This window comes from Hippocampus comes, unplaced genomic scaffold (assembly GCF_001891065.2).
Source record: "Hippocampus comes isolate QL1 unplaced genomic scaffold, H_comes_QL1_v1.1 scaffold86, whole genome shotgun sequence".
In the NCBI taxonomy this organism is placed as follows: Eukaryota; Metazoa; Chordata; class Actinopteri; order Syngnathiformes; family Syngnathidae; genus Hippocampus; species Hippocampus comes.
The window spans coordinates 5,685,833-5,713,137 of record NW_017805882.1 but is presented as its reverse complement, the minus strand read 5'-3'; the positions used below and the strand labels follow the sequence as shown (position 1 = coordinate 5,713,137).

The 27,305-nt window shown below is 43.4% G+C and overlaps 1 protein-coding gene across 3 annotated transcripts in view; it reads right to left on the bottom strand.

The window, feature by feature from the left end:
• Positions 1-5,293: 5,293 nt before the first annotated feature.
• The window catches only part of maml3 (mastermind-like transcriptional coactivator 3), a 158,025-nt gene continuing 136,013 nt past the window's right edge, over positions 5,294-27,305 (bottom strand). The window contains exons 4-7 of one of the 3 annotated variants that reach the window (XR_002170511.1): positions 12,075-12,338; positions 10,817-10,892; positions 7,499-9,317; positions 5,294-5,430 (exon numbers count right to left, since the gene is read on the bottom strand). Coding sequence is in view for 1 of the 3 variants with exons in the window: in XM_019889176.1 (XP_019744735.1) it covers positions 8,224-9,317; positions 10,817-10,892; positions 12,075-12,338 (1,434 nt within the window). In the remaining 2 variants the exon portion in view is untranslated. Of the gene's footprint in view, positions 9,318-10,816; positions 10,893-12,074; positions 12,339-27,305 lie in introns of all 3 variants that reach the window. The other 2 variants (XR_002170510.1, XM_019889176.1) reach the window with 2 other exon arrangements.

Genomic DNA, 27,305 nt, shown 5'->3' with positions numbered 1-27,305 from the left:
AATATTTTATATATATAGTGATCCCTCGCTACTTTGCGGTTCGTTTATCGCAGGTTCAGTGCATCGCGGATTTTTTCAAACAAAAAAGAAAAAAATTATTATTATTTTTTAAATATACATGGAGTACAGTACTGTATATGTTGCTCTATGTGACTTGCTGTTGTTTTGCAGATATATATATATATATATATATATATATATCTTGGGCGGCCCGGTGGCCAATGGTTTGCGCATGTACCTCACAGTGCAGAGGTTGTGGGTTCAATTCCAGCTCCGGCCTTCCTGTGTGGAGTTGCATATTCTCCCTGGGCCTGCATGGGTTTTCTGCGGGTATTCCAGTTTCCCGCCTACTGGTCGAAGACAGCTGGGGATAGGCTCCAGTACCCCTGCGACCCTTGTGAGGATAAGCGGATCAGAGGAGAGAGAGAGAGAGAGAGAGAGAGAGAGAGAGAGAGAGAGAGAGGCATGTTCTCCCAGTGCCTGCGTGGGTTTTCTCCGGGTACTCCGGTTTCGTCCCACGTTCCAAAAACATGAATGGCAGGCTGATTGAACACCCTAAATCATAGGTGTCAAACTCAGAGCCTGGAGGGTCGCTGTCCTGCATGTTTTCCAAGTCTCCCTGTTGCAACACACCTGATTCAAATGATCAGATCATCAGCAAGCTCTGCGCAAGCCTGACATTGAACCTGTTCATTTGAATCAGGTGTGTTGCAACAGGGAGACTTGGAAAACATGCAGGACACCGGCCCTCCAGGACCGGAGTTTGACACCCCTGATGTAAACTAATGTGTGTTTGAATGGGGATTAACATGGGAGACACCAGGAACAAGTCCATAAATTCAACTGGTGCAGGCAGAGCAGTTGAATCTTAAAATATTTCCTACTGAAGCCACTCCTAATATCCTCAAAGTTCATTCAGTAACGTAGACCACATTAGGATTAAAAAAAATGGATGGTTGAGTTAATTCTGGAACGGTAATTATTTTTCTTTATTATGAGTTACCATGATGGCCAACTGGTTAGAACATCGACCTCACATTACAGAAGTCTGGGGTCCGATTCTGTCCCTGACCTTCCTGTGTGGAGTTTGCATGTTTTCCCCATGCCTGCCTGAATTTTATCCCCCCACATCTCAAAAACATACATGGCAGATTAATTGATCATTTTAAATTGCCTTTAGGTGTAATTGTGAGGTTTTTTTGTTTGTAGGACTTCTGCTGACCTCATTGGATTTGTGTGTCTAATTGATGAGTTGAAAATTTTTATCACTTTATTACTGCTGCTAATTTAAAAAAGAAAAAAAACCACCTCTCGATTGTCTGTAGATTTTAAAGTGTGCTTTGGGTGTGGGAATGCAATAAACACCTCTGTCGGCAAACCCCAACCCCCAACTACCCTCTCACTGCTGTCCTTCAGCATCCCTCCTCATCTCGTTTTTCTCTGTCCAAGATGGTGTCGCTATTGAGCATGAGTAATGTTGTTGTCACCACTGCAGGTCTCCATTTATCAACGTCAGATGGGAGACCGGGGAGTGTATGGCGGATACGCCAGCACGCACGGGAAAAAGAAAAAGCGAATGTGTGAGGAAAAGAGAGATGGAGCAGTGATTTGAGGAGGGAAGGTAGTGGAAGGTGGCCGCGGTGAAGAGGTGAGGCGGCTGACATGGCGAGCAAAGAGAGGTGAGTTTGGAAAAGATGGATCACAACAGCAAGATTCCGGACCTGCATGCGGTCTGTCAAATACTAACAACAAGGTCACGGCTTCATTGTTGCTATGACTGACAGACAGAATGATTAAGGCTTGGCTCTTAAATGTCAAATCCAAGTACCGTATGCTGTTACTGATCTGGGGAAAAACACAATCGGTGCTGAAATTTGGAATTGTGTGACTTCGGCAGAGAAGCACGCCGGCCCATTGGTTAGCACTAGCCTTACATTTCGGAGGTTCGAGGTTTGAATCTCGGCTTCTGCCTCCCTGCGCCGAGTTTGCATGTTCTGACCGTGCTTGCGTGGCATTTTGGCAGATACTACACTTAGACAAACGAACCATTCATAATCACTTTTAACACTGATCGACAAAAGGTCGCCTAGACTTCGCCTTCTCTCCACATTTCAAAAGCATCGATGAGAGCTCTCTGGTGGACTGGCAAACCAGTCCAGAGTGTATCCGGCCGTTGGACCAAAGTCAGCTGTGATTGGCTGCAGCTCACCTGTGACCCTAATCAGGACAAGTAGTAGAGAGAAAGGGTGGGTGGATGGATGGCCTTGGCAAAGGTCTCAATCCAGTGCCATTGTAGTTTACCCTTTTCATCACCCAGATAATAATTCGTAACCATAACCAACCAGACAAATTGAAACAGACAAAATAACATGATGAGTGCATTTTCCCTCAAATGTAAATTTAAGTATAGGTTCATGAATGGACAAGTTGTTGCAATCCCAATGACTTACACTTGATGGATATCTGGAACCCACCCGTGCATCTGACCAAATGTCATGAATGCATCTACTGTACACGTTCCTCCCCAAATTTCAGAATCGTTAGGTCCATTCCTTTACTTTGGAGTAGACTCTACTCAACAGGCTTTCTTTTTTTATTCTCTTATACATTAATAAGGATACAGTGTTATGCAGCGGTGTATAACAATTTTAGAGACAAATTAGACTTTTTATAGTTGCGCGGGGGGCGCGAGATGTTTTCTTCTTCATGGGGGGGCATGACAGAAAATAAATGGTTTCACTCTACTGCAGTGCTTCTCAATTGAGTGTTACAAAAGAAACAAAAGGCCAACAGTCCTGCTTTGAGTTTCAGGTATTTAGTCTTACTTGAATGGATTTCAGGCTCTAAGTCATGTATCCAGTCCAGCTGTAGCAAAGAATGAGAAATCTGAAAATCCTCTGCTTGCAAATTGCAGTCGTTGCATCAAGCATGTGACATTATCAAATGTATGCATGCACTTTTTGTGATGGTTATCCTGGATTTCCATACAGCCTCTTTCAGTTGGTTGTTCTGGGGGAATTTTTGTACTACAATAGGATGTCCATACCAAATCTCTAGTCAGACACTGAATTCAATATCCATTGTAGTATTTGGTGGCTAAGAAAAAGGGTGATGTATCCGGATCGAATGCTTACAAAAACACCCCAAGATAATTTGGACACGGTCCATCCAGGTTGGTAATAGTTTCTGATTTTTCATTTTAGTTGGTTTTTGTTTCATTTTGTGTGTGTGTGTGTGTGTGTGTGTGTGTGTTTTAAAATTCTAATTAGTTTTAATTCATTTTCAGAGAGCGTCTGTTAGTTTTAACTTGACTAAAAGGCTTCGTTTTAAAATATGGTGTATTTCTTAAGTAATACGAACTAATTTTAAAACCAAAAAAATAGTTGAGTTTTTACTCCACTAAAACCTTTTTACATTTGCAAAAAATTTTTTTAAAGACAACAATCCACAAATCAAAGTCTGTGGACTGTTATACAATAACCTGTATTTGAAGTCCAGTAAGTACAAATACTGCTTCTAAAATTGGATGCATCACAACTCTAACATCTTGAATAAAGATCTCAATTTCCATCCCTAGTTTGCCAAGTTGCAGTGTGTTTCTGGCTGAATTGGCATTGAGAAGTATTATACACTTCATACGACAAGCCACTTGCCCACTTAATTTTATCTGGGGGTCAATCAAATTGTCTGGATGGTTGAATATAGATGCAGGGGCATGCAGTGGGGCCCCTGAATATTTTTTTGGGGGAAAGGTGCGTCTCTCGTTAAATCTCGCTAAAATGTAGCACAAGCATTTCAGAAAAATAACATCACACCAACAGTCAAACATGGTGGTGGGAGAGTGATGGTGTGGGCCACCTCCTTCAGGACCTGGATGACTTCCTGTGATTCATGGAACCCTGAGGAAGAATGTTTGGTCATCAATTTGTTGAACACACACTGAAGTGGATTTGGGTTCTGCAACATATAAAACACATCACCAAATCAACTTCTGAAGGGCTTAAAAAAAGGGCGGCTGGAGTGGCCTGGTCGGAGACCAGATTTGAATCCTGGACTGTCATTAAGTCCAGCTTTATGTAGTCGAAGTCAACTCCGAGTCACAAAGGTCAGAGTGAGGTCATGAGGAAACCTTCAGATATAAAAGAAACGAGTACAGTAAATGAAATTTACCTCATTTTGTGGTTGTGAAAATAATCATCATTTTTCTCAACACTTTGTGTTTGATTTATTAACCTTGTGTGTAAACATCAAAAACAATTGCAACGTGGGTTTATTCATGGTGGTCGACGAAGAGAAGATCGGGCACCGGGGAGCAGCAAAGTGCACCGAGCAGTGAGAGGCAACAACAAAAACAGCCGAACATGAACTTGAACACTGCGGCAGGGTTTGCTGTCCCCAATTCCCCTCGCGGTCAGGTTATCCAATCAAATTTTGGATATTATTGGATTTTATTCTGACTGTCTGAAAAAACATTATTTCATGTTTGTCTTTTGAAGGAGAACGTTCATTTTGAGGAATAAAAACATTGTTGGACTCGGTCAAGTGGATACAAATATTTTGCAAGTCCAATGGCCAATTATTAAGTTGAGGGGCAAGTACTTTTTATGAATCACCATTAAAAATGTTAACTTTGCGTGATATTTACCGTACATGTGGGGGAAACTGCAAAAAAGAAGACTTCTCCATTTGCCACCATGTACTGTAAATGTTTCCATGGTGCGCCCAAAGAAAACATTTCATCGTTTCTGTGATGTTAGTTCAAGCAGACTTGCTTGTTTATTGCTGTGAGATGATCAGATCACGTTTTATGACCAATTGAAACAGGTATGCATTTACAAACGGATCACATATTTCTCTTTCAACCGGATGCAACTTCATGAGAATCTCAAGCAGTACTGACGTTACAGACTCAGAAATGAACAACAAAACACAGATTAGGATCAGCGAGAACATTCTCTTTATTGTTTATGTTTGAAAAACATAACAAGTTTTTGTAATTCTCTTTTGTTACAGTTTCAGAGCTCTGTACAGGATAAAAAGAAATAAGCACTGCTTTCGAACAGTCAACTCTCAAACTAGATAAACAAAAGAAAAGGAGTTTTACCGTAGAAATTAGTAGTAAGACATTGTCTGAAGTGCAATGGCATAGCTCAGATGGGTTAAAGATGTAAAAAAAAAAAAAATCTAAATAAAATACTTCTCTATTTTTCCCAACAAACAAATAATTTTTTACAGAGTAGAGACTGCTGTATTATCTGGTGTATTTAAATATATATAAAATAATCACATGCTGTATGTCAGCACCAGTAAAAAAAAAAAAAAAAAAACATAAAACAAGAAACATTAACAATAGATTTTTTTGTTTGTTTTGTTAAAATGTCAACAGACTTGGTCCCAGAACACAATGATAGTTGCAGGAAGTTTGTCTTCCTGAAAAGATTGAAAAAAAAAAAATTGTCAGGATGAACGTTCACTTGAAAGAAGACAAGACTAACCCTAACACTGACGCAGAAGCGTTTTCACCACCTCACAAACTCCAAACCTACTTTGGCTGCTCTGACCGTGTTTGTTTCATTTGTCACTGGAGCCTACTTGGAGTTCTCGGCGAAGTTTTGGACACCAACATTGGAGTTTGACTACTTTTCACAAGAAAGGCTTAAAATAAAGGCTTTGTTTTAATGTCATTGTAAAACTGCTACAAAATAAAACAATTGTCAAACATTGTGCAGACAAATGGAGGACTTCAACTCCCCACAAATAATACAAATAAAGCAACCTCATTTGCCGGAGCTTAAAAAAAAAATAAAAATAAAATAAAAAAAAAAAGAGAAAAAAGAAGCTTTTCAAGTTTGATGGTGCTTATGTTTCTTTTTAAAGGGTTGGATTACAGTATACAATTCCAAAAGAAACGCATTGATGGCATGGAGTTGCTTTACAGGGAAAACAAAAGGCTTTTTGGTTTGTTCACTACGGCGTCAACCTCCAAACGTTCACGCTGATGAGCTGATGACACAGTGTCACAAATGACGCAATTTTGGAAGGGGGAGGTGCTATGCCTAAAAGTAGACACGCATTCACGTTAGATTATTCATTTTCAAACCCTTACAGAGATGGAAACCTGTTAAGCCTATAAACTGTATGACGGCTTTTACACTTTGGCCAAACGAGTCTAGTGAATAAATCCGAAAGTCTTAGCAGTGGTTAGTTTTCCTAGGAAAGTGCCAGAGAGGAGGGACAGGGTGTATTTCTTCACAGTCGGTCTACTGTTCGAACTCCATTGGGTTTAAGTTGGAGCATTTGTTTCATTACCGCGCTACTGAAGAAAAGCCAACGAGGTAGCAAGCGAATGTGACGCCACGGAAGAGAAGGCTGCGCTAGGACGGGAGTTACAAAAAGATTTGTAAAAAGACAACGAAAATTAAATAAGGCCAAATTAAATTTGGTTGGGTTTTTTTTTTTTTTGGGAGGGGGACGGGGGGATAGACAAAAGACACAACCAGCGTAATTCTGAGAGGTCAAATACAGCAACTAAGAAAACAAGAGGGGCCTAAATGAGATTATTTTTCCTTTTTTTTTTTTTTTTTTTTTAAAATAAAAGAAGTCACTTGTGGTGCTTGGATACATTCAGCGCCCAGTGGTCATTTCGCCTTCAGTCCGCCTGACGAATGTGATGTGCTTTGTGCCACGAAGGCAGAGGGCTTCACGTCATCGTACTCTCACGTGTCGTCCCATATTACCCGTTGTCTGTTGATGTGTCTGCAATTTATACAAGTCAAAGTGGGTGTGCTCGCTTGAGCTCCCTATTTTTTGCTTCGTTCTGCGTGTTCCTCTACTGTAGATGCACGTTCGTCATCCCCAGACACACATAGAGACAAGACCTCACCCCCTCCCTCCCATGAAAAAAAAAAAAAAAGCCAGTTGCCTAGCAAAAAGCGGGCGAGGGCCGAGACGCTCACAATTTCAACAGCGAAAGGAGTAGTGAAATCGTGGAATCATTCTCTGGAGGAAGGGTGGCAAAGATGGGGTGGGGGGGGGGTGAGCGAAATAGATCAAATGGAAAGAGTGAGCGTGAGGTGGAGGGAGAATTATTTGTGTGTTGGAGTGTGTATGGGTGGGGGGCACATTTCAAAGACAGGAAATGGGAGAAGTGAGAGTACTTTCGACTCCCTTTCAGCTCCTTACACAGTAAAGAGAGGTGAAGCCCTGAGCTGCGTGGCACAAACACAAATCAACTGCTGTCTTGAGGGCAACTTTTTCTCCCCCTTCATCAGTCTGCTGTGTTCAATCAAGCCCTGCTTGAAGCTGCGTCTCGAAAGCGGGTCTGGCGTTAAAAACACTGGGAAAGAATTCTTGAAGGAATCTCGCAAAAACACATTTCTTAATCTCTATATGGGTTTTCATGAATATGCACGAGACAATATGATTTCTCAGTGCTCATACGCACGCGGAACACATGAAGTCTGAATTTGTGACCTCGCCGAACAAACATGCCGCCCACCTGTTGACATTCCGCACAAGTTGAATCGAAGCGTCTGGCTTCTTCTTGGTTGTGGAAGAGGCTTTCACCTTGAATTCAAAAGGATGCCTCCGTTCTAAACCTTAGGTGCAGAGTGCCCATATATGGTGCTGTCGTTGACAATTTTATGTGGTGCAGTGTAGTGAAGAGTGCTGTGACCGAGGAAGCGCTACACAAACGCGGCACGGCTTTGGAGGGCAGCTTCTGAGGGTCCAGAGTCTGCAGTTCAAAGTAAAGGACTCTTGTGTCAGAAATGTTGAAGAAAGCCACGTTCGGTATGTCAAAACAGAAAGTCATCGGCTGAACAAGTCAGAGCATTTCTCACCCAAAGCTCGTCTCACACACCGGCTCCAGTGACCAACAAGCCATTCAACTGCGTGCACGCGAATGACCTGTCGTAATGCAAAACAGTCATTCAACAGCCACACCTGGCAATCAATCCTGCGTATGTGACAACATCCAAGGGACGCACCTACCAGACGTCAATATGGAAAGTTCTGCACCTCAGATTCCGAACAGAAAAATGCTTTTGGAAAATGAATGTCGGACAAGCAAGACGAGTCAAAGTTGCCACAATTGCCCTTCCGCGGCTTAGCACGGCCTGGATGACTGAGGATCTAGACAGACGCCAGTTAACATTAGACTCCATTTGTGTCTTGAAATGTTGAGTTCATCCAGTCAAAACTCATGTCCAGTTTTCTTTCAGGCTATTGGCTGGGGAAAAACTCCTCCATCCACCCGTCACTTGAGTCCAGCTCTGCTCCTGGTCCATCCCCCAATCCGAAGGCTCCTCCACTGGAGGGCCCGCCCCCATATCCATAGGATGACATATCTTGATTGGCTGTCCTTTGGTAGCCCTGCGTCTGACTACCAACGCCAGCCCCCCCGGGTCCATAAGGTCCAGCTGCCCCACCGGCCCCTAAGGCTGGCGCCCCAGGGCCCGGCCCGAAACCCCCCATTCCAGCGACCCCCGGACCCATAACGCCCTGGTTTAAGCCCTGGCTCATGACCATGGGCCGAGACTGGTTGGTCCTGGGCTGACCGCCCATGTGAGCGCCCATCGGGCCACCCATACCCGCTGCCGGGTTGCCCACCCTGGGGTCCATCCCCTGCGTCATACCCTGGCCCGGCCCCTGAAAGTGTTGCTTGGCCACGCGTTGGGGCTGACCTGGCTGCATTCCATAGCCCTGAGCCGAGCTGAACCCCACCCTGTCAGCTCCTGCTCCCGCTGTCCTTACCACGCCAGCCCCCATGCCTTGCAGACTCTGTCCTTGTTGCTGCGGCCAGCCTGCCCCGGCCATGGGCCCGCCACCGCCTCCTGCTCCCAGCATACTTTGCAGTCTTTGTGCTTGGGCTTTGGCATTAGTTGGGCCCTTGAGGGGTTGCTGGGCCATGGGGTTCATTAAGATCCCTTGTCCGCCGTAGCCTCCAGCACCGCCGGCTCCGGGTCCCCCAGGCATACCTCCAACTCCGGGACCTGCCCCCGCCTGCCGGTTTTGCCCGCCAACTGGGTTGTGCTGCTGCGGAAGACCGAGGGAGGCTTGCACACTTTGGCTCTGGTGCTGTTGCTGGTGGATCATTTGGCTCATGGAGGGGTTGAGCCCATAGAGGGAACCCTGGTTAGACCCTTGGGTGCTGTAAGGTAGGCCCATGTCAGCTTGCGGTCCTACTGAGCTCCCCTGGCCTTGGCCAGAGCTCATCTGGACCATCTGCTGCTGGTTCTGCTGCTGCTGTTGGAGAAGACGTGCGGCCCGGATGCTCTGGAGAGCTTGACTCCTGGATGCCAGATCTTGAGGAGGACCTGAAATCAAGTCAATGACAGCAGTCAACACTTGACACACAACGTAAATTCCACCAGGCAGTCACATTTTGTAGAAGGTCAATACGGTGGACAGATCAACTGAAAACAGTAAAGTGAAACATCAGAACTAAAAACTGCAAACGAGTGAATATCAGCTGAGATTTGAACCAGTTGAAAACATTGTGGTTGGATTCCGAACCAATTAAAACAAACATTCCCTCAACATACACAGGCAGATATTACATAAATGAATAATTTCTCTCGAGAATAAGGCTCTTGTTTTAAATTTGTGTTTTACCCACCATAATGATCAAAAAGTACGTTGTTCCAGATCAAGATATTTCTTCTTAAAAACACTCCAAATTCAATTCAAATCCTACCGTGCTTAAAAGTGTTGGACTTAGTAACACGTTCCTTTCAAAAAGATGCTCAGTGGTGCCATAACTGTCAAGGTCTTGTAGGATGGCAATTGCTCTAAATCCTGTAATAAACCCACTTCTGACATCATTCCACTAATCCCTCACCTCACAGCTTGGCGTGCAACAGTAACAGCTCGAGAACAAAGAGGGTCATACTCCACACACAGGATTTGTGCAGTGAGTAGACTTAGAGTCACTAACAATTGCAGACATACTAAAAGTGAGGATGATTGCAATTTTAGGATAGTCAAGAGAGACTGACTGTTTTTACGGAGCTCTGAAGATAAATAGCAAGAAAACAACACAGGCCCTCGTGTCCTCCTGGATAGCTTTTGGACTCTCAGTTCGAGAGTCTCTGATGGCTACAAAAGCCTTTCAACTTGAATTTCCACCTCCCTCACCGAATCGTCTTCATCTTCATGGTCACACCCACTCTCTGTCACTTTCTGTCGTTCATGCCAGCCTCTCCACGTTCCAGATCATCTACCTATTCTTCTTGCTGCCACCCCCCCCAATCCTCTCTCCCACTTCACTCCTCTCATCCATCTCTCTGACTTCACCGGAACTCTGGGGGATCCAGGACACACAAGTTGCCTTGGTAACAGGCAGAGCAGGAGAAATCTCTCTTAAAAAAAAAAAAAGACGCACGCACGCACGCACACACACACACACACACACACACACACACACACACACACACACACACACACACACACACACACACACACAAAAAGAGAGGCAAAAGAATCCAATCTGAATGCCGAAGGGTATATTTGACAGAAACAGATAGAGGGGACGAGGTTTGGATTCACTGTGATATTCAGAAATTGAAGCATATTGTACCCTCTATGTTTTTCATTGATCATAATAATAATACATTTTATTTAAAAGCGCATTTCATGCCACCCAAGGACACTGTAGAGACAATAAAGAAAATACAATCTAAAAATAAATAAGGGAAATATTACATAAAAACAGGATTGATACTAAAATTAATTACGTATGTTTGTAAATAGGGAGGGGGTGTGGCATTATGTGTGTCGTTAAATACACGTAAACATGCTCATGTTGGTTATTTACCTTGATATTGACTGACTTGAGGGAAGGGATTCCTCTGGCCTTGGCCCATCTGTCTTGGGAGATGTTGCTGTTGGAGCTACGCAAACACACACACACGTACACACACAAGTGTCATACAACATTATACAAATATAAATCAAAAGACAAATTAGCAGAGCTGATTAAAAGCAGTTGTGGTACAGTATATGTCAAGACTTTCTGAAATCTCATCAAAATGTTGACACTTGTGGAGTTAGCTGCAGTGTGCGCCCTTTGTGCATTTGGAGTTGTTTCATGTGCACGTGTGAATAGAGAATTTTAAATATAGGCATGAAAACAGAACGTGGCACTCGGAATTCTTGAGATGTTTGTTACAGCTAGATTTTGTCTGATTGATGAGTGCATGGCTAAGAAAGCAGAAGTTGCAGCCCGGTCCTTTTGTGTGGGCTGTGAGAACTACTGTAATTCAGAAGAGACACAAAACCTCAGCGGGGTGTTCCTTCCAGACCGCAATTTAAGTACATCTGTGTATGTTTATGCAGATCCAATTGAAAACCAACATGGTGGGTGGTGACTTCAGAGTCCAAGACTGTTTAACACTTGATTCACTCTCAGAGAGAGAGAGAGAAGTAAAAAGAAAACAGCACATTATCACAGCAGGTGGGATGTGGCCAGTAACATGAACATACGCGTGCACACATGCTGGAGAGATGAAAGGCAAGTGGTGAAGAGGGTAATTAGATCTACAACCAGAAACCAGCAGGGAACATCAGGGGGATGAGTTGCTCTTATTCGTGGACAAAAATACGCGATGTACGAATGAACAAAACATCCATCCATCCATTCATTTTCTAATCCGCTTTTCCTCACGAGGGTGGCGGGTCATGCTGGAGCCTATCCCAGCTGTCTTCGGGCAGTAGGCGGGGGACACCCTAAACTGGTTGCCAGTCAATCGCAGGGCACACATAGACAAAACAACCATCCGCGCTCACACTCACACTCACACCTGGGGACAATTTCGAGTGTTCCATTAATCTGCCATGCATGTTTTTGGAACGTGGGAGGAAACCGGAGTCCCCGGAGAAAACCCACGCAGGTACGGGGAGAACATGCAAACTCCACACAGGGAGGCCGGAGCTGGAATTGAACCCTGCACCTCCGCCATGTGAGGCCGACGTGCTAACCAGTCGACCACCGTGACGCCCAATGAACACACAAAATACGAATAAATCATGACACCATTTCACTAATTGTACAGGGGCCTTGATGAAATGCTCACCTGTTCCGCCAGTAGCTGCTGCTGATGCTGCCTCTGCTCTCTGAAGAGCTGCTGCTTCTGCTGCTCCATCATGTGCATCTTTACCCTCTTCTCTTGCTCCATCGCCATCATCTGTTTCATCATGGCTGCCTGCTGCTGGTTACCCACATATCCTGGAGGTGCGCCTGACCCCTGGTTAGGCCCCATCCCCGAGGCCACGCCACCGGCAGGGTGTGGAGGTGGGATGGCGCCTGGTGGTCGGGACATTCCCACTACACCTTGCTCCTGGAAAGACAGACGTTAAAGAGACAGTGGAAATCATCAGTCTGATGGAGAGCAAAACAGTCAGTCGTGTTAAAAAACAAACAGGGGGTGACAGAGGCCAATTGTGGCAGTGGCCGTCGACCGCCAATTGGCAAACATCGAAATGTTTGCGAGCCCTGTCGCCCTCTTCACATACAGTGTGGTGAGTTGAGTTCCTTTGATGCTGACATTTTTATCCAAAGTCATATTGTGCTCTCTGCCTGCGATTGGCTGGCAACCGGTTCAGGGTGTCCCCCGCCTACTGCCCGTAGACGGCTGGGATAGGCTCCAGCACCCCCCACGACCCTTGTGACGATAAAGCTGATCGGAAAATGGATGGATATTGTGCTCTACTGACAGGAGCTAAGTCTGAAGTTGTCCCCCCCCGCCCTTCCATTCCAGATTTTTTTTTTCTCATCTGTAGAAATGGGGTGAAGTAAAAGGTGACTCATCAGACTCCAGTTCCATCTCCCCCCTGTTGGTCATTGTTTTTTACGTGTCTCTTGGAAGGCTTGTGTCTGTTCCATTTTGCTGCACTCTGTGGTACCTAGACAACGAACCTCTTCTGATCCTGATAAACCGTTAATGTTGGTAATCATCTGTTCATATTCTGTTCACATTTTGGATTTTATCATTAAATGTGCTCACAACAGCTTACATGAATTCTTGAGAGCCCAAACTGATCTGTGACATTTTGTAGATGCAAGTGCTTATTTTGCAGGCGTTGTTGTGCAGAAGAAATTGTGTTGAAGGCATGTTAACTTTTCCGCTGTTTGTCAAGTAATTAACATTGGCTTGCTGTTCACGGCATCTGCCATTCATGTTTACACAACCGGACATACATAATGGCTGTGTGAGCTACATTAAGGTCAATGTCTTTATTTCTTTCTGTCCAGTATTTACAATGATTAGCTTGTGGAAGTAAGATTTGTATTGGAATGTTGAGTATACAATTACTTTTGTTGCGATTCATTTTGTTTTGTTTATTTTGGTTTGTAATATGGGATTTTTATTTTCTGTTAGCGTTGTCATGTGTAAAAAAAAAATGGCGTGACACCTATGCCATGTTTCAGAAAAGTTGTGAACTATATTTGATTCATCTCAAACACTTTCATCACAATCGCAAGATGGTCTGAGTACTCAAATGAAAGTGCTTGCATTCGTATTCGGTCTGATAGAAGTGGCATCGGTGTATCCCCATACATAAATATGCGTATGTGCAGTTTGTACCTTCGAAACAGCGATACGGGCAAGTGAGATACCTAAAAGTGACACAACACAGCATACATTTAGCCATTTTCTTGCATACATGTGTACAGAGAGAGTTCAGGTATCTTTAGCCACATCATCCTGAGTCTTCACAATGGTTGGTCCTTACTGCATATATTATCTTCTTATTAGCATATAAAGAGCATTTCCTTCCCCACTTAGCCATATGCTAATATCCAGTAGGATGAATAGCTTGCTCACAGGGGGGGAGCATTTACTGTATGAATGTCTTGAAGCTTGACAGCTGAACTGGAAATGGATATTCACCTACTAGCAAGAGAAGCAGTAGGCGTCTGAGAGCAAAGGGAGATCTGTACACATCAGAATGCATCAGCACAGTCCCTCGCATGACTCAATGGCCAAGCACATGTAACTGCCAGTGTAGGAAGCGAGCAGATGTAGGTCTAAGCTTCGGCCTTATTAACTGCACTGAAGCGCAGGATTTCACTAAAAATCGGTGGGGAAACCAAAAGCGTCGTGTCCAGATGGCGCAGACAGCCACACTAGACTGATCGATGCTTTCAGCTGCGCGTCTCATCTACTGCTGGTATCTTGCTTCGTTTCACCACATTCAGACAAGAGCGGGAACAGGAGGAGTTACAAGTGCTGACCAATAGGTGGCACTGGTGACCTTTAAACAGCTGTGTGTGTGTGTGTGTGTGCGTGTGTGTGTGTGTGTGTGTGTGTGTGTGTGTGTAAGTGTGTCATTGGCCTCTTAGCAGATGGCTCAATCATGACTGCTCTGATCTACGATTCCACCGTCCCCCCACAAGACCCCCCTCCCCCTCAACCCCCACATTTCTCCAAACGCCCCACCATTAAAAACTCACTCTCCTCTCCTCTTCAATCTCTTGGAAAACACAGGGCCGCTGTGCGTCCGCGTTGCTTTGAGTTTATGTGGTCAATATGCAGGCTACACATTCTGGAGGAAAACGATGCACCGCAAACATGAAGTGTATCGCATGTCAAAAAGGCTGCCAAATGATGGGAGAAAGATGACATGTGAGTAGGCATGAGACGAGCAGAGCTGCTTTTTTGTTAGGAGGAGTCAGGCAGAAGATTAAGGAGGAGTAAATGGTGTGGCCTCGGGAAAAAGAAAGCAACAGTTGCTGCGGCAAGGGCCAGAAGGCTCTCGGATCAGAAGCTACGGTTGCTGTGCCTGGTCGCCCTTCACAACACTTGGTAGACACTGGCCCTTCCCACACCTTATCTGTTTGATGTAAATATTCTGCTTGGGATTCCTTTGTCACATTTGTTTCGGAAGGCGCAACTGCATCCCAGCTCAGAAATGTAAATATTGTAAAAGCCGACTTATTTCAACTGTCTCTTCACCTGTTGTTGTCTGTCTCCACAGACCGAACACGGCATTGTGGCACTTCTTCTGCGCTGTTCAACAGAAGTGGGTCAGTGTCTATTGAGGCTGCCATGTACACAAGTCAAGTTGCCAGTTTGTTGCAGGAAAGGAAGGGAGAATGTGGTGGGGGAAAAAAAAGATGCATCACAGGTTGCTTGTGGAGGATGCATGTGTATGTGTGAGAGCGTGCGCATGTTTGTTCGAAGAACAATGTGTGTCTGTGTGTGCCGGAGGCTGTGAATTTTATTTGGTTTTAGTCCATGGGCTGACTCCATATATGCCGTTTGATGACCCAGTAAAGGGGTGGGAATCAAGCCTTTAATAAAATGTTGGGGAAAAAAAAAATCGAACTTTCGTACCATGGCTTTTCACATGCTGGAAACGTTCAACTTTCTTTCAATCTAGTATTTCATTTTAAACATGAACGGCCCGACTAACCAATCACAGCTGTGAAGACGGCGATATCTGTCTTGACCAATGAGAGGCACAAGACGCTAAACTTTAAGCACCCAAAAAAAAAAAAAAAAAAAATCAAGATAGTGGACTCGTTAGCTGGACAAATATTTTGGAGCGACAAAGGATATTGTGACAAACATTGCAATACGTGTATTTCACCTGCAAAGAAATCCACTGTGGTGACATGCAATAAATAGCAAGACAAGATATGGGCTTGTTTGATAGAATTTGTGCTTCAGCGGCAACATTTAGAGGACAGTTAAGTTTTGTACAAGCACACGCTAGAGACCTCCAAACCTATGGTGACAAACAACAGTGCAGCTTCGATGCTCATTCCAGGCGATGCTGGGTTCCATGGTTCTTGTGATGCTGGATTCACTGACAAGGAGCACTTTTTGCGGCTGCAAAAATGCAGTGCCAACAGCAAAGAGGTAATGGCGAGTCACTTAGGCATTTAAATAATTTTAATTATGGGTTGGTTGTTCAGACATGGGCGGTGAGAGAGTTCCACCCTGTCAGGGACACATTTGTATGTACTGCAAAGTGTTAATTATGCAAATATTAATACCAAAACTTTGTATAATACTTAACATGTCCCTTATTCCATGGCATAAAAGATTGTTTTTCTTTTTGAAGAATAATGAAATGAACATCATGGGTTGTTAAGGACCATTAAAAAAACAAACAAAAAAAAAAAACAGCAAGAATTTAAAATAAATAAATAAATAGGCAAATTTACTGGTGACGCATTTGTGATTCGATGCAAAATGTAGTCAGACTGTGTTCAATCTTAGGGGCAAAATGCCAGCCGTTTAGGATAGTCTGGAGCTTTGCAACTGCACTGGACTCATCTGCTAGTACAAGCTAGCTATCTTACTGGTAGTCATGAATCCAAATCATGAGCGGCTGACAGTTTTTTTTTTCCTTGTAGTCGGTATAAAATAATCTCTTATTTCTTCTTATCTCTTATTGATTTCAAAGGTAAACAAATTTTGTGCTTACAAAGTGACCGCTGCATACACAAGTCCAAACTATAGATTGGCCATAGAGGTCTACACAGAAGATGTTACTCAGAGACTTCACTTCCTGTGTTTTAGAGATTTATTTTGTCTAGTGTCCTGTCCTTGGTTCTAAATCATCTTTGGAATCCAAAAGAAAGATTGATCTTTTTCTCTATTGGCATTGTTATGACACAGCAAGTGTGCACCACTTTAAGATCAACCGTGTATCATGCAATCAAATACCGTCCAATGCTATCCACCCAAGATGATGAACGAAAAAAAAAAAAATTAGAAAGCGGAAGAGACTTCACGTACAAACAACCTATTCAGCGGTAGCTGCTAGCGGCGCTAGCAGCGCTCAAGTTTAATAGACCTAAATGACTCTGCACACTTTGATGCTGACAGCTTGACACAGTGGCCGTTCCTACTGATCATTTTTTAATAAATCAAGCTTACTCAAGTGAGTTTTAGATGACAAAATCGCTACACTGGTTCTGATTTCACTTAGTTTCAAAGACCAAAATATAAGGGAACAGATTTATCTAAATTCTCACGAATGTTTCTAAAGAGGAAAACAGTCTGCTGCTATGCAGTTTAAGTATAAAATGTTGATTATCTAAAAACGAAAAGCTGACCCTCCATTATTAAATACAGATCTTTTTTTAACCAATCAACATACATGCACACGTACGCACGCACGCACGCGCACGCACGCGCACACGTGCACACACGCACACACGCACACACGCACACACACACACACACACACACACACACACACACACACACACACACACACACACACACACACACACCTGATTACAAGTCCATCCAACCATTTTCAACACCGCTTATCCTGAACAGGGCTGGGAGGAGGAGGTGCTGGAGTCTATCCCAGTTGACTTCTGGTGAAAGGCGGACTACACCCTGATGTGGTCACCAGTCAATCACAGGGCACAACCATTCACACCCAAATCCACACCGTTACTGAGTGGGAACCCTGGCCGCACACAAGTCAGACAATTGTGCCACTACACCGTCATCGACGTGTCCCACACCTGATTCTACGATATACAATTTTCAGTAGGATATCCGAATACTAAAATATTGATAGCTGCAGCTCTGGCAGAGATAAAGTATGGGGGTGAGCCCGGCGAAACACTCACTTTAATTTAAACACTGTGAAATGACAACTGATTGTTTCCTAAGTCCGGGTAAGCTACGTGTGATTGAGCAAGGGTGAGAGACTGAGAGAAAAATATGTTTACGGTGATTGTCATTCCGCTATAATAAATGCGTCAGAAGTGTGCTGTCATGAGGCAGCGCAGTGAGAACCTCCGAACCTTTTCGCTACGTATGACAGAATTAACTTGAGGAAAACCAACACATTTCTGTTCATTTATGCCCAGACTTCAAATTTGCTGCGTCCTGCAGACAGCTCCACATAACACATGACATTCAGCACAACCACATATAACGGTGAGCAGATGGCGCAGTCAGACCTGACAATATTCAAATGGCCATGCAACTAACTCCATGTGTCAAGACCCCACCCGTTTGACCCACACACATACAATAACAAGGACATGAGGATGTATGCAGCCGCCATTTCCTCCTGTGAAGAACATATCCACTCACTGTCCCAAACACCACCTCCTCACACTCACATAATCAGTTTCTCCCCAAGGAGTTATATTTGAAGTGTTGGAGAGCAGCCTTGTTCCCCACAGTGGTCTGCTTAATCTCGAACATCTCTGGGCTCTAAACCCGAATTGGCCTATTTCTGAATTTCACACACAGTGTATGTGCGGAGGAAAACACAACATTTACAGCGCAGCTTGTAAGTCACTATATACACACTCACAGATGAGAAAACATGAAATGGGGTTAAGTTCTTTGACAATAAGTGGATCAATGACGCAGCAGTGCGGGTGAAACTCCAGGTTTTAAAACGTAGAATGACAATTAAGATTATAATTCTCAATGACTTAGTGTGTTTCCTGCTACCATGACTGTGTCACATCTGTTTAATCAAAAATACCCAAAGGACAAAAATGTTAGCATATTTTTCACCTTCTGTTGGTAGTTTTGCTGAAATTAGTCCGCTATGAGCGGCTGACTTCTGAGTACTTGCAGCGTAGAGTCTGTAGACAAAAACGAGCCCTCATAAAGACGTAACAATATCATTGCATTTTCACTCGTGGAGGCAAGCGCTTCATCGCCAAGGTGCCAACTTCTTTCATGATCTTGTGCAACGGACCAGTGCATATCGTGCATGCTGCAGAAATGCACAGTAGCCGTGTTACTAGTGATATGAAAACTGGACAACTTCTGTCTACAATTGTGTGACCTTTTTTGAAGGCCATAAAAATTGCAAATCTTGAAGAGTACCATATTTTACGCACAATAAGGTACACCTAAAAGCATTTATTTTTCTCAAAAGCCAACAGTTATAATCGGATGCGATTTATATGGGGATCAATATTCTGATTTCTTGGATGTAGTATTTTAAATGTTCTGTGAAAAACTTTGTCACAGCTGCAGCGGGTGTGAAAGCTCTATGTAAATAAAGCTGTGTTGTATTGCATTCCTTTAGCATAGCTCCATCTAGTGGATACAAAACGCAACCGCAGCCAATAATTGTAGCTTCCTTCCTGTGCCTTATAATGCAGTGCACCCTATATATGAAAACAGTTTTAAAATAGGCCATTCATTGAAGGTGCACCTTACAATCCAAAGTGTCTTATGGTGCAGAAAATATGTTTGTAGTGCTTCTCAGCATCGCATTATGTTCATCATTAATGATGAAACAAAATGTCAGTATAACAAGCCTCTGAATGTATTTTGTTGAAACATTATTTTGTTAAAATACTCCCCATTAATGTGAATGGTTTTCCGTTCTTCATCAGTTATAATCGGATGCGATTTATATGGGGATCAATATTCTGATTTCTTGGATGTAGTATTTTAAATGTTCTGTGAAAAACTTTGTCACAGCTGCAGCGGGTGTGAAAGCTCTATGTAAATAAAGCTGTGTTGTATTGCATTCCTTTAGCATAGCTCCATCTAGTGGATACAAAACGCAACCGCAGCCAATAATTGTAGCTTCCTTCCTGTGCCTTATAATGCAGTGCACCCTATATATGAAAACAGTTTTAAAATAGGCCATTCATTGAAGGTGCACCTTACAATCCAAAGTGTCTTATGGTGCAGAAAATATGTTTGTAGTGCTTCTCAGCATCGCATTATGTTCATCATTAATGATGAAAAATTTTATTTTATAACTTTTTGACTAAAAGAGCCATGAAACCAAAATATTTGGAAATGTATTTCAGTGAGAGACATATATATGTATATATATATATATATATCAACATATATATATATCAACAAAATGTCAGTATAACAAGCCTCTGAATGTATTTTGTTGAAACATTATTTTGTTAAAATACTCCCCATTAATGTGAATGGTTTTCCGTTCTTCATGATTGCTCAAGATCCAGCAAAGATAGCGGAATTATAGTCAGCTTGCCGGGTCCGTACGTGGAGTTGCTGCAGGCTAGCTTGCAGCCTGCTCAGTAGCTTGCACGTTTCTTTCTGTTGTCTCCCGCAGGGTATTTTGATGCGAACATAGCATGGCGCAAGTCAAAGTGCCGCTTTACATTTGACTGTTTCATCAATGGTATTTTGTCATTGCAAGTTAGACACACTGCAGAACCTGTTCTCTCCACAAAGGCGAATCCTTCGGTCCATTCATCCTGAAGTGTATCATACTCGTCATCTTTTTTTCTTTTCGCCATCTTATTCGTCGAAGGATTAGCTTTGAGCTAATGATCGAGCGGGCTGATTCAAAAGGGGGCGTTTACCTGTTACCCAGCAACGGCCGGTATCATCCAATCAAAATTGCTCCTGCCACCAACTGCAGCCCTGAACAGGACATGAGCAGTGAAAAATCGATGGATGGATTAAACAAGTGAGAATATTTTGTTTTATCTGCGATCCAGATGCAATCATCAAAAGAGCCACACCTGGCTCGCGAGCCATAGGTTCCCGATTGTGTTAAAGTGACTGATTGTCCAGGATATCAGTGTTCGACGATGGCAGCAGTTTTACCCTTGAACAAATATGCAATTGTCATTATTTCCAATAATCGTAGTGATTAAATTGTAAACAAATTGGAGGTGGATGGAACCAGCGTTCAATGCAGTGTTTGAAGATCACATCATGCCTTTTCAATATACGCGATATACTTCAGCTCTTAGGGTACCAAGCAGTCACCAAAGCATGCATGCAGACAAGACAAATGCATCATTGGAAAAAATGATGTTGATTCATTTTGCGCTGATAAATGTATCATTTCAATTCTCCGATAGGCAGAGAAGGTCCTTTCTTCTCCTGAAGCTGATTATTCAGGGGACTCAGACGTGACAGAGTTACACTGTAAGAGGACGGAGGACTGAAGCAAATCATCTTCGCAATGCAAGCTGGGAAAAGAAAATGAGAACGGAGTGAGGGGATGAGATCATTGGTGACTGGCAAGTGCTTGTGGCGAGCGAATGAATGTACCACCCTGAGAGGGACCAGGTGCTACAGTAAATCACCTTGGAAACGGTTACCACGGAAACCTTAAAGACACACAGGGAGTCTGAGCGTGTGTTTGAAAGAGTGCCTGAAATGCGCATGTGTGGTGGTAGTGGGAGACGTATTGGAAAAAGCAAAGGAGAGATTGATGTGTTTGTATGTAATCTAATTACGGCGCCTGCGAAAGGTACGTCTGAGCTCCACCTCAGAGCCGCAGCAGGTGGACTGCTCATCTCTTTTTCTGCCCCTTCTAGTTTCCCCTTTTTGTGCTGGATGTGTCATTCGCGAGTGAAAAGCTGCCTTTACATCATCGCCTGCTTTGTTGCTAGTGCAGGGATATAAGCACGTATATACACAGAGACGGTATGTGTATTACGGGAAATATATTGAACAACTCGGAGCGAGCTTACACCTACAGGTAGCCATAAACAGAAGGGAAGAAGATTTCAAACACTGTGTGTGTGTGTGTGTGTGTGTGTGTGTGTGTGTGTGTGTGTGTGTGTGTGTGTGTGTGTGTGTGGGTGGGTGTGCTCTGAGCACACGGCAAGTATTTGAGTTCTTTCCGGAGAGAATTGCAGGATCAGTGTCATTACACGGCTGGTAGAAAATCCTCCTGAGTGTCCGTCCTCACATCTTTGTTTACCTCCCTTCCTCTGCCTTGTTAGGACAGGAAACTACCCTTCTTTTCAATTTCCTCCTTCACTGTCTCACTAAAGCGTTGTGTCCCAGGCTTCCTTTCTCCTCCAACAAACGCTCTCCCACCCTCTTCTCATTCCCTTTCTGGCTCAGCGTTCTATCATTCATCTCCATTTTGACTGATTGAAGCACGTCCTCTGCTCAGATCCGTCTGTCCGGCTGCTTCTCTGCCCTGCACCGCCCTTCCTCCCTCCTTCGCCATGCACCTTCCCATTTTCCTTCTCCCCTTTGTTAACCGCCAAGGCTCTTCTCGACCGCTTCATCACAGCAGTATACCTCTCTCACTTTTTATTCCCCCTCTTACTTTGTGTTGGCCGCTTGTCAACCAGTTTGTTTTTTTTACAGTGAGGATCATTTCACTTTCATCTTACTGATCATCCTCATTTTGCTAACACAATTTACCCCATCCCTCTTTCTCGGTTGGCCGTGCCGTCGCCACCTTTCTTTGTCTTTCCTTCCATCTCGTGCTCTCTAAATGTGTCTCTGCCTCTGTCATAGTCTGCTCATTACACCTTCCCCTCCCCTCCTCTCCTTTCCCGCCCTCTCCCTCTCTCTCCAGAGAAGCCATTAGGTGCTGCTGCGAGGCTATCACTCTTTTGCTCTCTCCCTCTCTTTTTCTCTCTCCAGTGTGGTCTCAGGGCAGGAGGCTCTCCGCCTCCTCCCCGCTGCATTCCTCCTCAGCCTCTCCATCTCTCGTATCCTGTCTTTCTTTCGGCAGTCCTTTTCTCTCCCCCCTTCTCGAGTCTTCACATCACTGTTTGCTCGTCCGCATCTATGCTCTGTGCCTCCTTCCATCTTGATTTCTCCACCCCTTTGTCTGCCCCCACCTTGCCCTGCATTCTGCCATAATACAATGAGATAGACTTCTCGATAGCCTGTGCATGTAAATGAATAGAATGCAACCGGAGTGATGTTGCATTCAAATGTGTGCGCGCTGCACTTTTAATAGTCCCAATTAATAGAATGATCAATGGATGATCAGCTTACAAAGAAATCCTTTTTATGCCAAGTCACACTCCTTTAAAAGGATCAAGTTGAGATAGAAATACACTTGGCATATTTTGAGTGTTGAATGAGCACACATTTGTTAAGTGAGGGTTATTTTTATGAAAAGCATCTTGTGTGGTACACGTCTCGAAAGAAAAATGGTGGTAGACCTGTGGTGGGAGATAACTAAACCCCGTTTTCTTTTCCATTTATTGTATTGGAAGAAAAAGTATACCAACATTCAACCCCCCCACCCCCTAAAAAAGCAGCGACTGAGCACAACCTCTCTTTAGTTCCTTTTGTCTTCCAGGATGAGCATTTTTTTTTATCCCCCCCCCCACCCCCAATAAGCTGCATCTTCAGCTATCTCCATTGCCCCTGACTCTGTCCATCTATGTATGTCATTAATCTTTGCTGCACCTTACCCTTTCGTCTCTAGCACGGGGGGAGTGAGACACAGAGAGAGTGAGACACATGGCTGGAGAATGACCATTAACTGCAAGCCAGCATTGCCAATAATTCCACAGCAGCCTATTATCCACGAAGAGCCAAAATGGCCTTCGGTAATATGATGAAATCTTCTGTAAAAAGTAGAAATGGGACTAAAAGCATGAGGGTGTCGAAATATTTCCACTCCCGAGCAGCGTTATCACATTATTGCATTCTACTCATCTATCTGCCTGTCTCCCGACCTCCCACATTCTACACATTATGGAGTATTTCTTTTAATCCTCTATATTTCATTTGGTTTCTCCTTCTCGAGGCATTTTGATAATGCTTTTGTCCCCCCCGCCCTCCCTCCATCATATTGCACTACACATCATACTCTGAAACATATTTTCTTCTCTTCACCCGAGTCACTGGGTTTCAGAAAAAGGATGAAAAAGGCTAATATTCCATTCAACCAGATATCAGTGTGAGCCGATAACTAACCAAAAATGCCCTTTAAAGGACTTGAATGAACATATGATGTGAGCAAAAGGGATGCTAAATTGGAACCACAAATGGGACTAGAACCCAATTTGCCATCATTGCTAACACCTGGTGGTGTTGGTGTGTGTGTGTGTGTGTGTGTGTGTGTGTGTGTGTGTGTGTGTGTGTGTTTTAGAGAGTGAGTGCATCGGAGTACTAAAATAAGCCCCATCCATTCTTCCTCCCCCACCATGTTCCACAGAAGGAGGTGAGGTGATCTATGGACCCTTATGATCACCCGACTCGGCGGAACAGATGGGCAGAGTGAGAGACAGAAGTGTGCGGTGGGAGACAAAGCAAAATGTTTCAGCATTAAGTAAATATGGGACTTCTCACACAGGAGGTCCTTCATTGGGGTGCCGGTCACAATGGAATATTTGTAAAGGGTGCATCTAACATTAATATCAAATTGTATTATCTCTCGGGAATACATTTTGGCTAAATAATGTTAGTTCTTAACCTGCTTAGGGTTGCCGGTATGGAGCCTATCACCTAGTCACTTATAGGGCATATTCGGTCCAGAGACAGACTGACACTCAAAATGTAACTAAGTGGGAACTGGAGCCATGCTGCCGGCATGGCAGTTCTGCCAGTGAAACACTACACTGTCATATGCCAACGAAAAACTATTTCGTTGACCAGGTAGTATCAGACCTAGTGGATGAATACAATTGAGAGCTTTCATTATAAAGTGATGAAGAAGACTTAGAGAATCGTGGTGGATTGTCCAAGGAAAGGATCATGTTGTCTGAAATGTTGGCTATGGACGACCACGACAGAGTCAGATCAGAAAGGCGGAACTTAAGCAGATTGGGACCACTGGCATATATTTATTTCTATTTGCTCTTTATTGGAGAAAAGTTATCTATTCTATAATTATTATCATTCAGGATGTTTGATACAACTTTTTTTCCCACGTTGCGAAATTTACATCAGGCCAGAGAATTTGTTTGAAAGCAATACACCAAGTGCTTGTATTCCCAAACGAAACCATGATGAAGATGAGGGGTGTTTGATAACAGTACGAGTCGCACTTGAGCAGTCGCAGATACTGATAACAAGTACCGATACCATTAGTACTTTTGATACATAAAACGCTTCCCGAAACAATTATAGATAATTTTGAAGAAAGTCTTACAGAGTCCAACATAGCATTTTTCCTTAGAATTGCATGAAATTAATGATAATTTTCTATTATCGTTTTTTTCATTTGTTCATAAAATATACATTTTGTATAGAACAGACAACAAAACGAATTTAAATAAATAGATAAATAAAATGAAACAAATAATCAAGTGGTGGGAAAAAGTCACAATCAAAATATGTGGTTGTACAACTTTTCAAGGAATACAGTGAAGCACAAAGAATTAAATTCAATACAACAGTGCTTCAAGTAACATTTAGGACTACCTACCATTTAACCAGAGTTTTGGCAACACAAGTTTGTCTCTAATGAAGAAGAAGTAGTCTGACGTCAAATCATAGCAATTTGCTGCGCTGGAAAAAATGCCACTAAAAAAAGAAATATATGAGATTGATTGTTCAGAATCACAACGCGGACCAAATCCGATGGTCACTACAGGTCCAGATAGCAACCACCGCCCAATTTAAAAATATTTTCAGCGATTCACTTGCGCAGATCCAAACCTAGATGCTAATGCTAATGTAAGCCTAAACAGATTTAGGTCTTTTTAGAAATACATTGGCTAAACCCCGGTGGGACGAAAGAAGATGTGGACAGGACAGCTATTGTTTGTAGAAAAATATATATATTTGGAAAGAGAAAGAAAAGAAGAAAACATACAAATGACTGGAGAGCGTGTCCGTCCGACCTCGAGCGTGGTGTCGTCTCAACTCCACTAGCTTAGCTGTTGTCGTAGATCAAAGCTCTTTGATGTGTAACGTCCGTTGAGTCAGCACTGATTGGTTGAAGCCAAAAGACGTGCGTGCGTACACGTCCGCGCTGATGCACGCACAGCGGAGAGCAGCGGACTATCGACTGCTGAGTCGCGCTTCACTCGAGTGGCGTCGCTACAAGCCACTCTCATGTCAATGATTGGGACTCTTTTAACTTGTTACAAAAGCACACACTCGTCAAATGTACAGTAGCATCCCATCTCCCTCAAAGGAAATGCATGTGAGTTGAAAATAAGCCATAACTTTTGTCATTTATCAAACGATTTTCATGACGCTGTTTTTTTTTTCAACAACAAAGCATGTGCTTTCAATACAGAACATGCATTTTTGATTATTTGTTTTTTTATGACGTCCAAAAACATGAAATGCGGCAACACTTGGCCCGTACGAGCTTTAACATTGCCAAAGGCAGTGGCGTCTAGCTAATGTCTATATATCATGATGGTAAAACCATTCATTCCCAGAATGCATTGTGTGGGGCAATACATTTAATTAATAAAGTTATAACGATGTTAATCCTTTTCATATGTGTGGCTGTGTTAGTAGTAGTTGAAAGTGTGTCATCTTTAACTGTTTTTGATAACAAATCGTGGCTGTGTGTAAAATTGTGACAACCAGGTCAGTTCCTACAAAGCATTAACATAAATCTTATAAATAGACAGATACTTATCTTCATGGGCATCTGTCAGGCCTGTATGCCTTTAGTTCCCGTTTACAAAATGACCACCAAAGGTTGCCCGACACTGGCAATGCCCATCCTCGTGAATACAGATACCTTGAAATAAGGCCAGGTATCGGCCTGAAAGTGATACCTGGTATTGGTACTCGACCATCTCTGATTAGAAATATGTAGATTGAGTTAATCAAATTCGGGCAAGTCCTGATGTCTGGTTCCCATATTGGCCAAGCTGCCAATCTGGTATTAGTGACTCTGGTGAAAGACACTTAAACGGAGTGCTCTCTACATAAAATGTAACGCTGAAGAGCAAATTATCTTGGCTGTGACCAGAGATCAGAGATCACTTGTCCCCTTGCGATGCTATTTCAAAACAACAATGCCATTGAGTGAGAGATAAGAAGTGAGGGGTGGGTGGAGAAATGACATGGGAGGGACAGAAGCAAAAAATAAAAGAATGAAAACGGTCACCCAGAAGAAATGAAGGGCAGGGATAGGGGGTAGAATTAAAGTGGTGAATTATTATTTTTTTAACTGAGATCGATGTGTAAACAAATACTGTGTGGTGGAGAGGGAGGCAGACGCGGACACGTGGGGACAGTGGGAGGAAAGCAAAGACTGAGACAGAAAAAAAACAAGCTCAACCCTGTATTTAAGTCAACAGCACGATTAGAATTAGAGAAAAGGTGTGAGAGGAGACAGATGTACAGAGGAAGGAGGCTCTGTCAAATGCAGAAGTAAAGATTCTTGAATCAGGAAATGTCGATGCCTTTGCAACGTGTCAACAGCACAGAATTTAAGGCGAGATGATGAGGGGGAGAATGCAGCGATGGACTAAAAAGACAAGAAGAAAAACTCATTATCGAACGATTCTGGTAATTAGCTCTGGCTCTCGTGACAAGCCTGGCAAGGCGGCAGGCATTTACTGAAGAATTGACACTAACCTGATGGCCTGGGTGGGATGGGCCTGAGGTAAAGCGGGGGGGAATGGTGTGAGCTGTGGAAGGCAGAGAGGGAGTGAGCAAGGCTAGCGGGGGGGG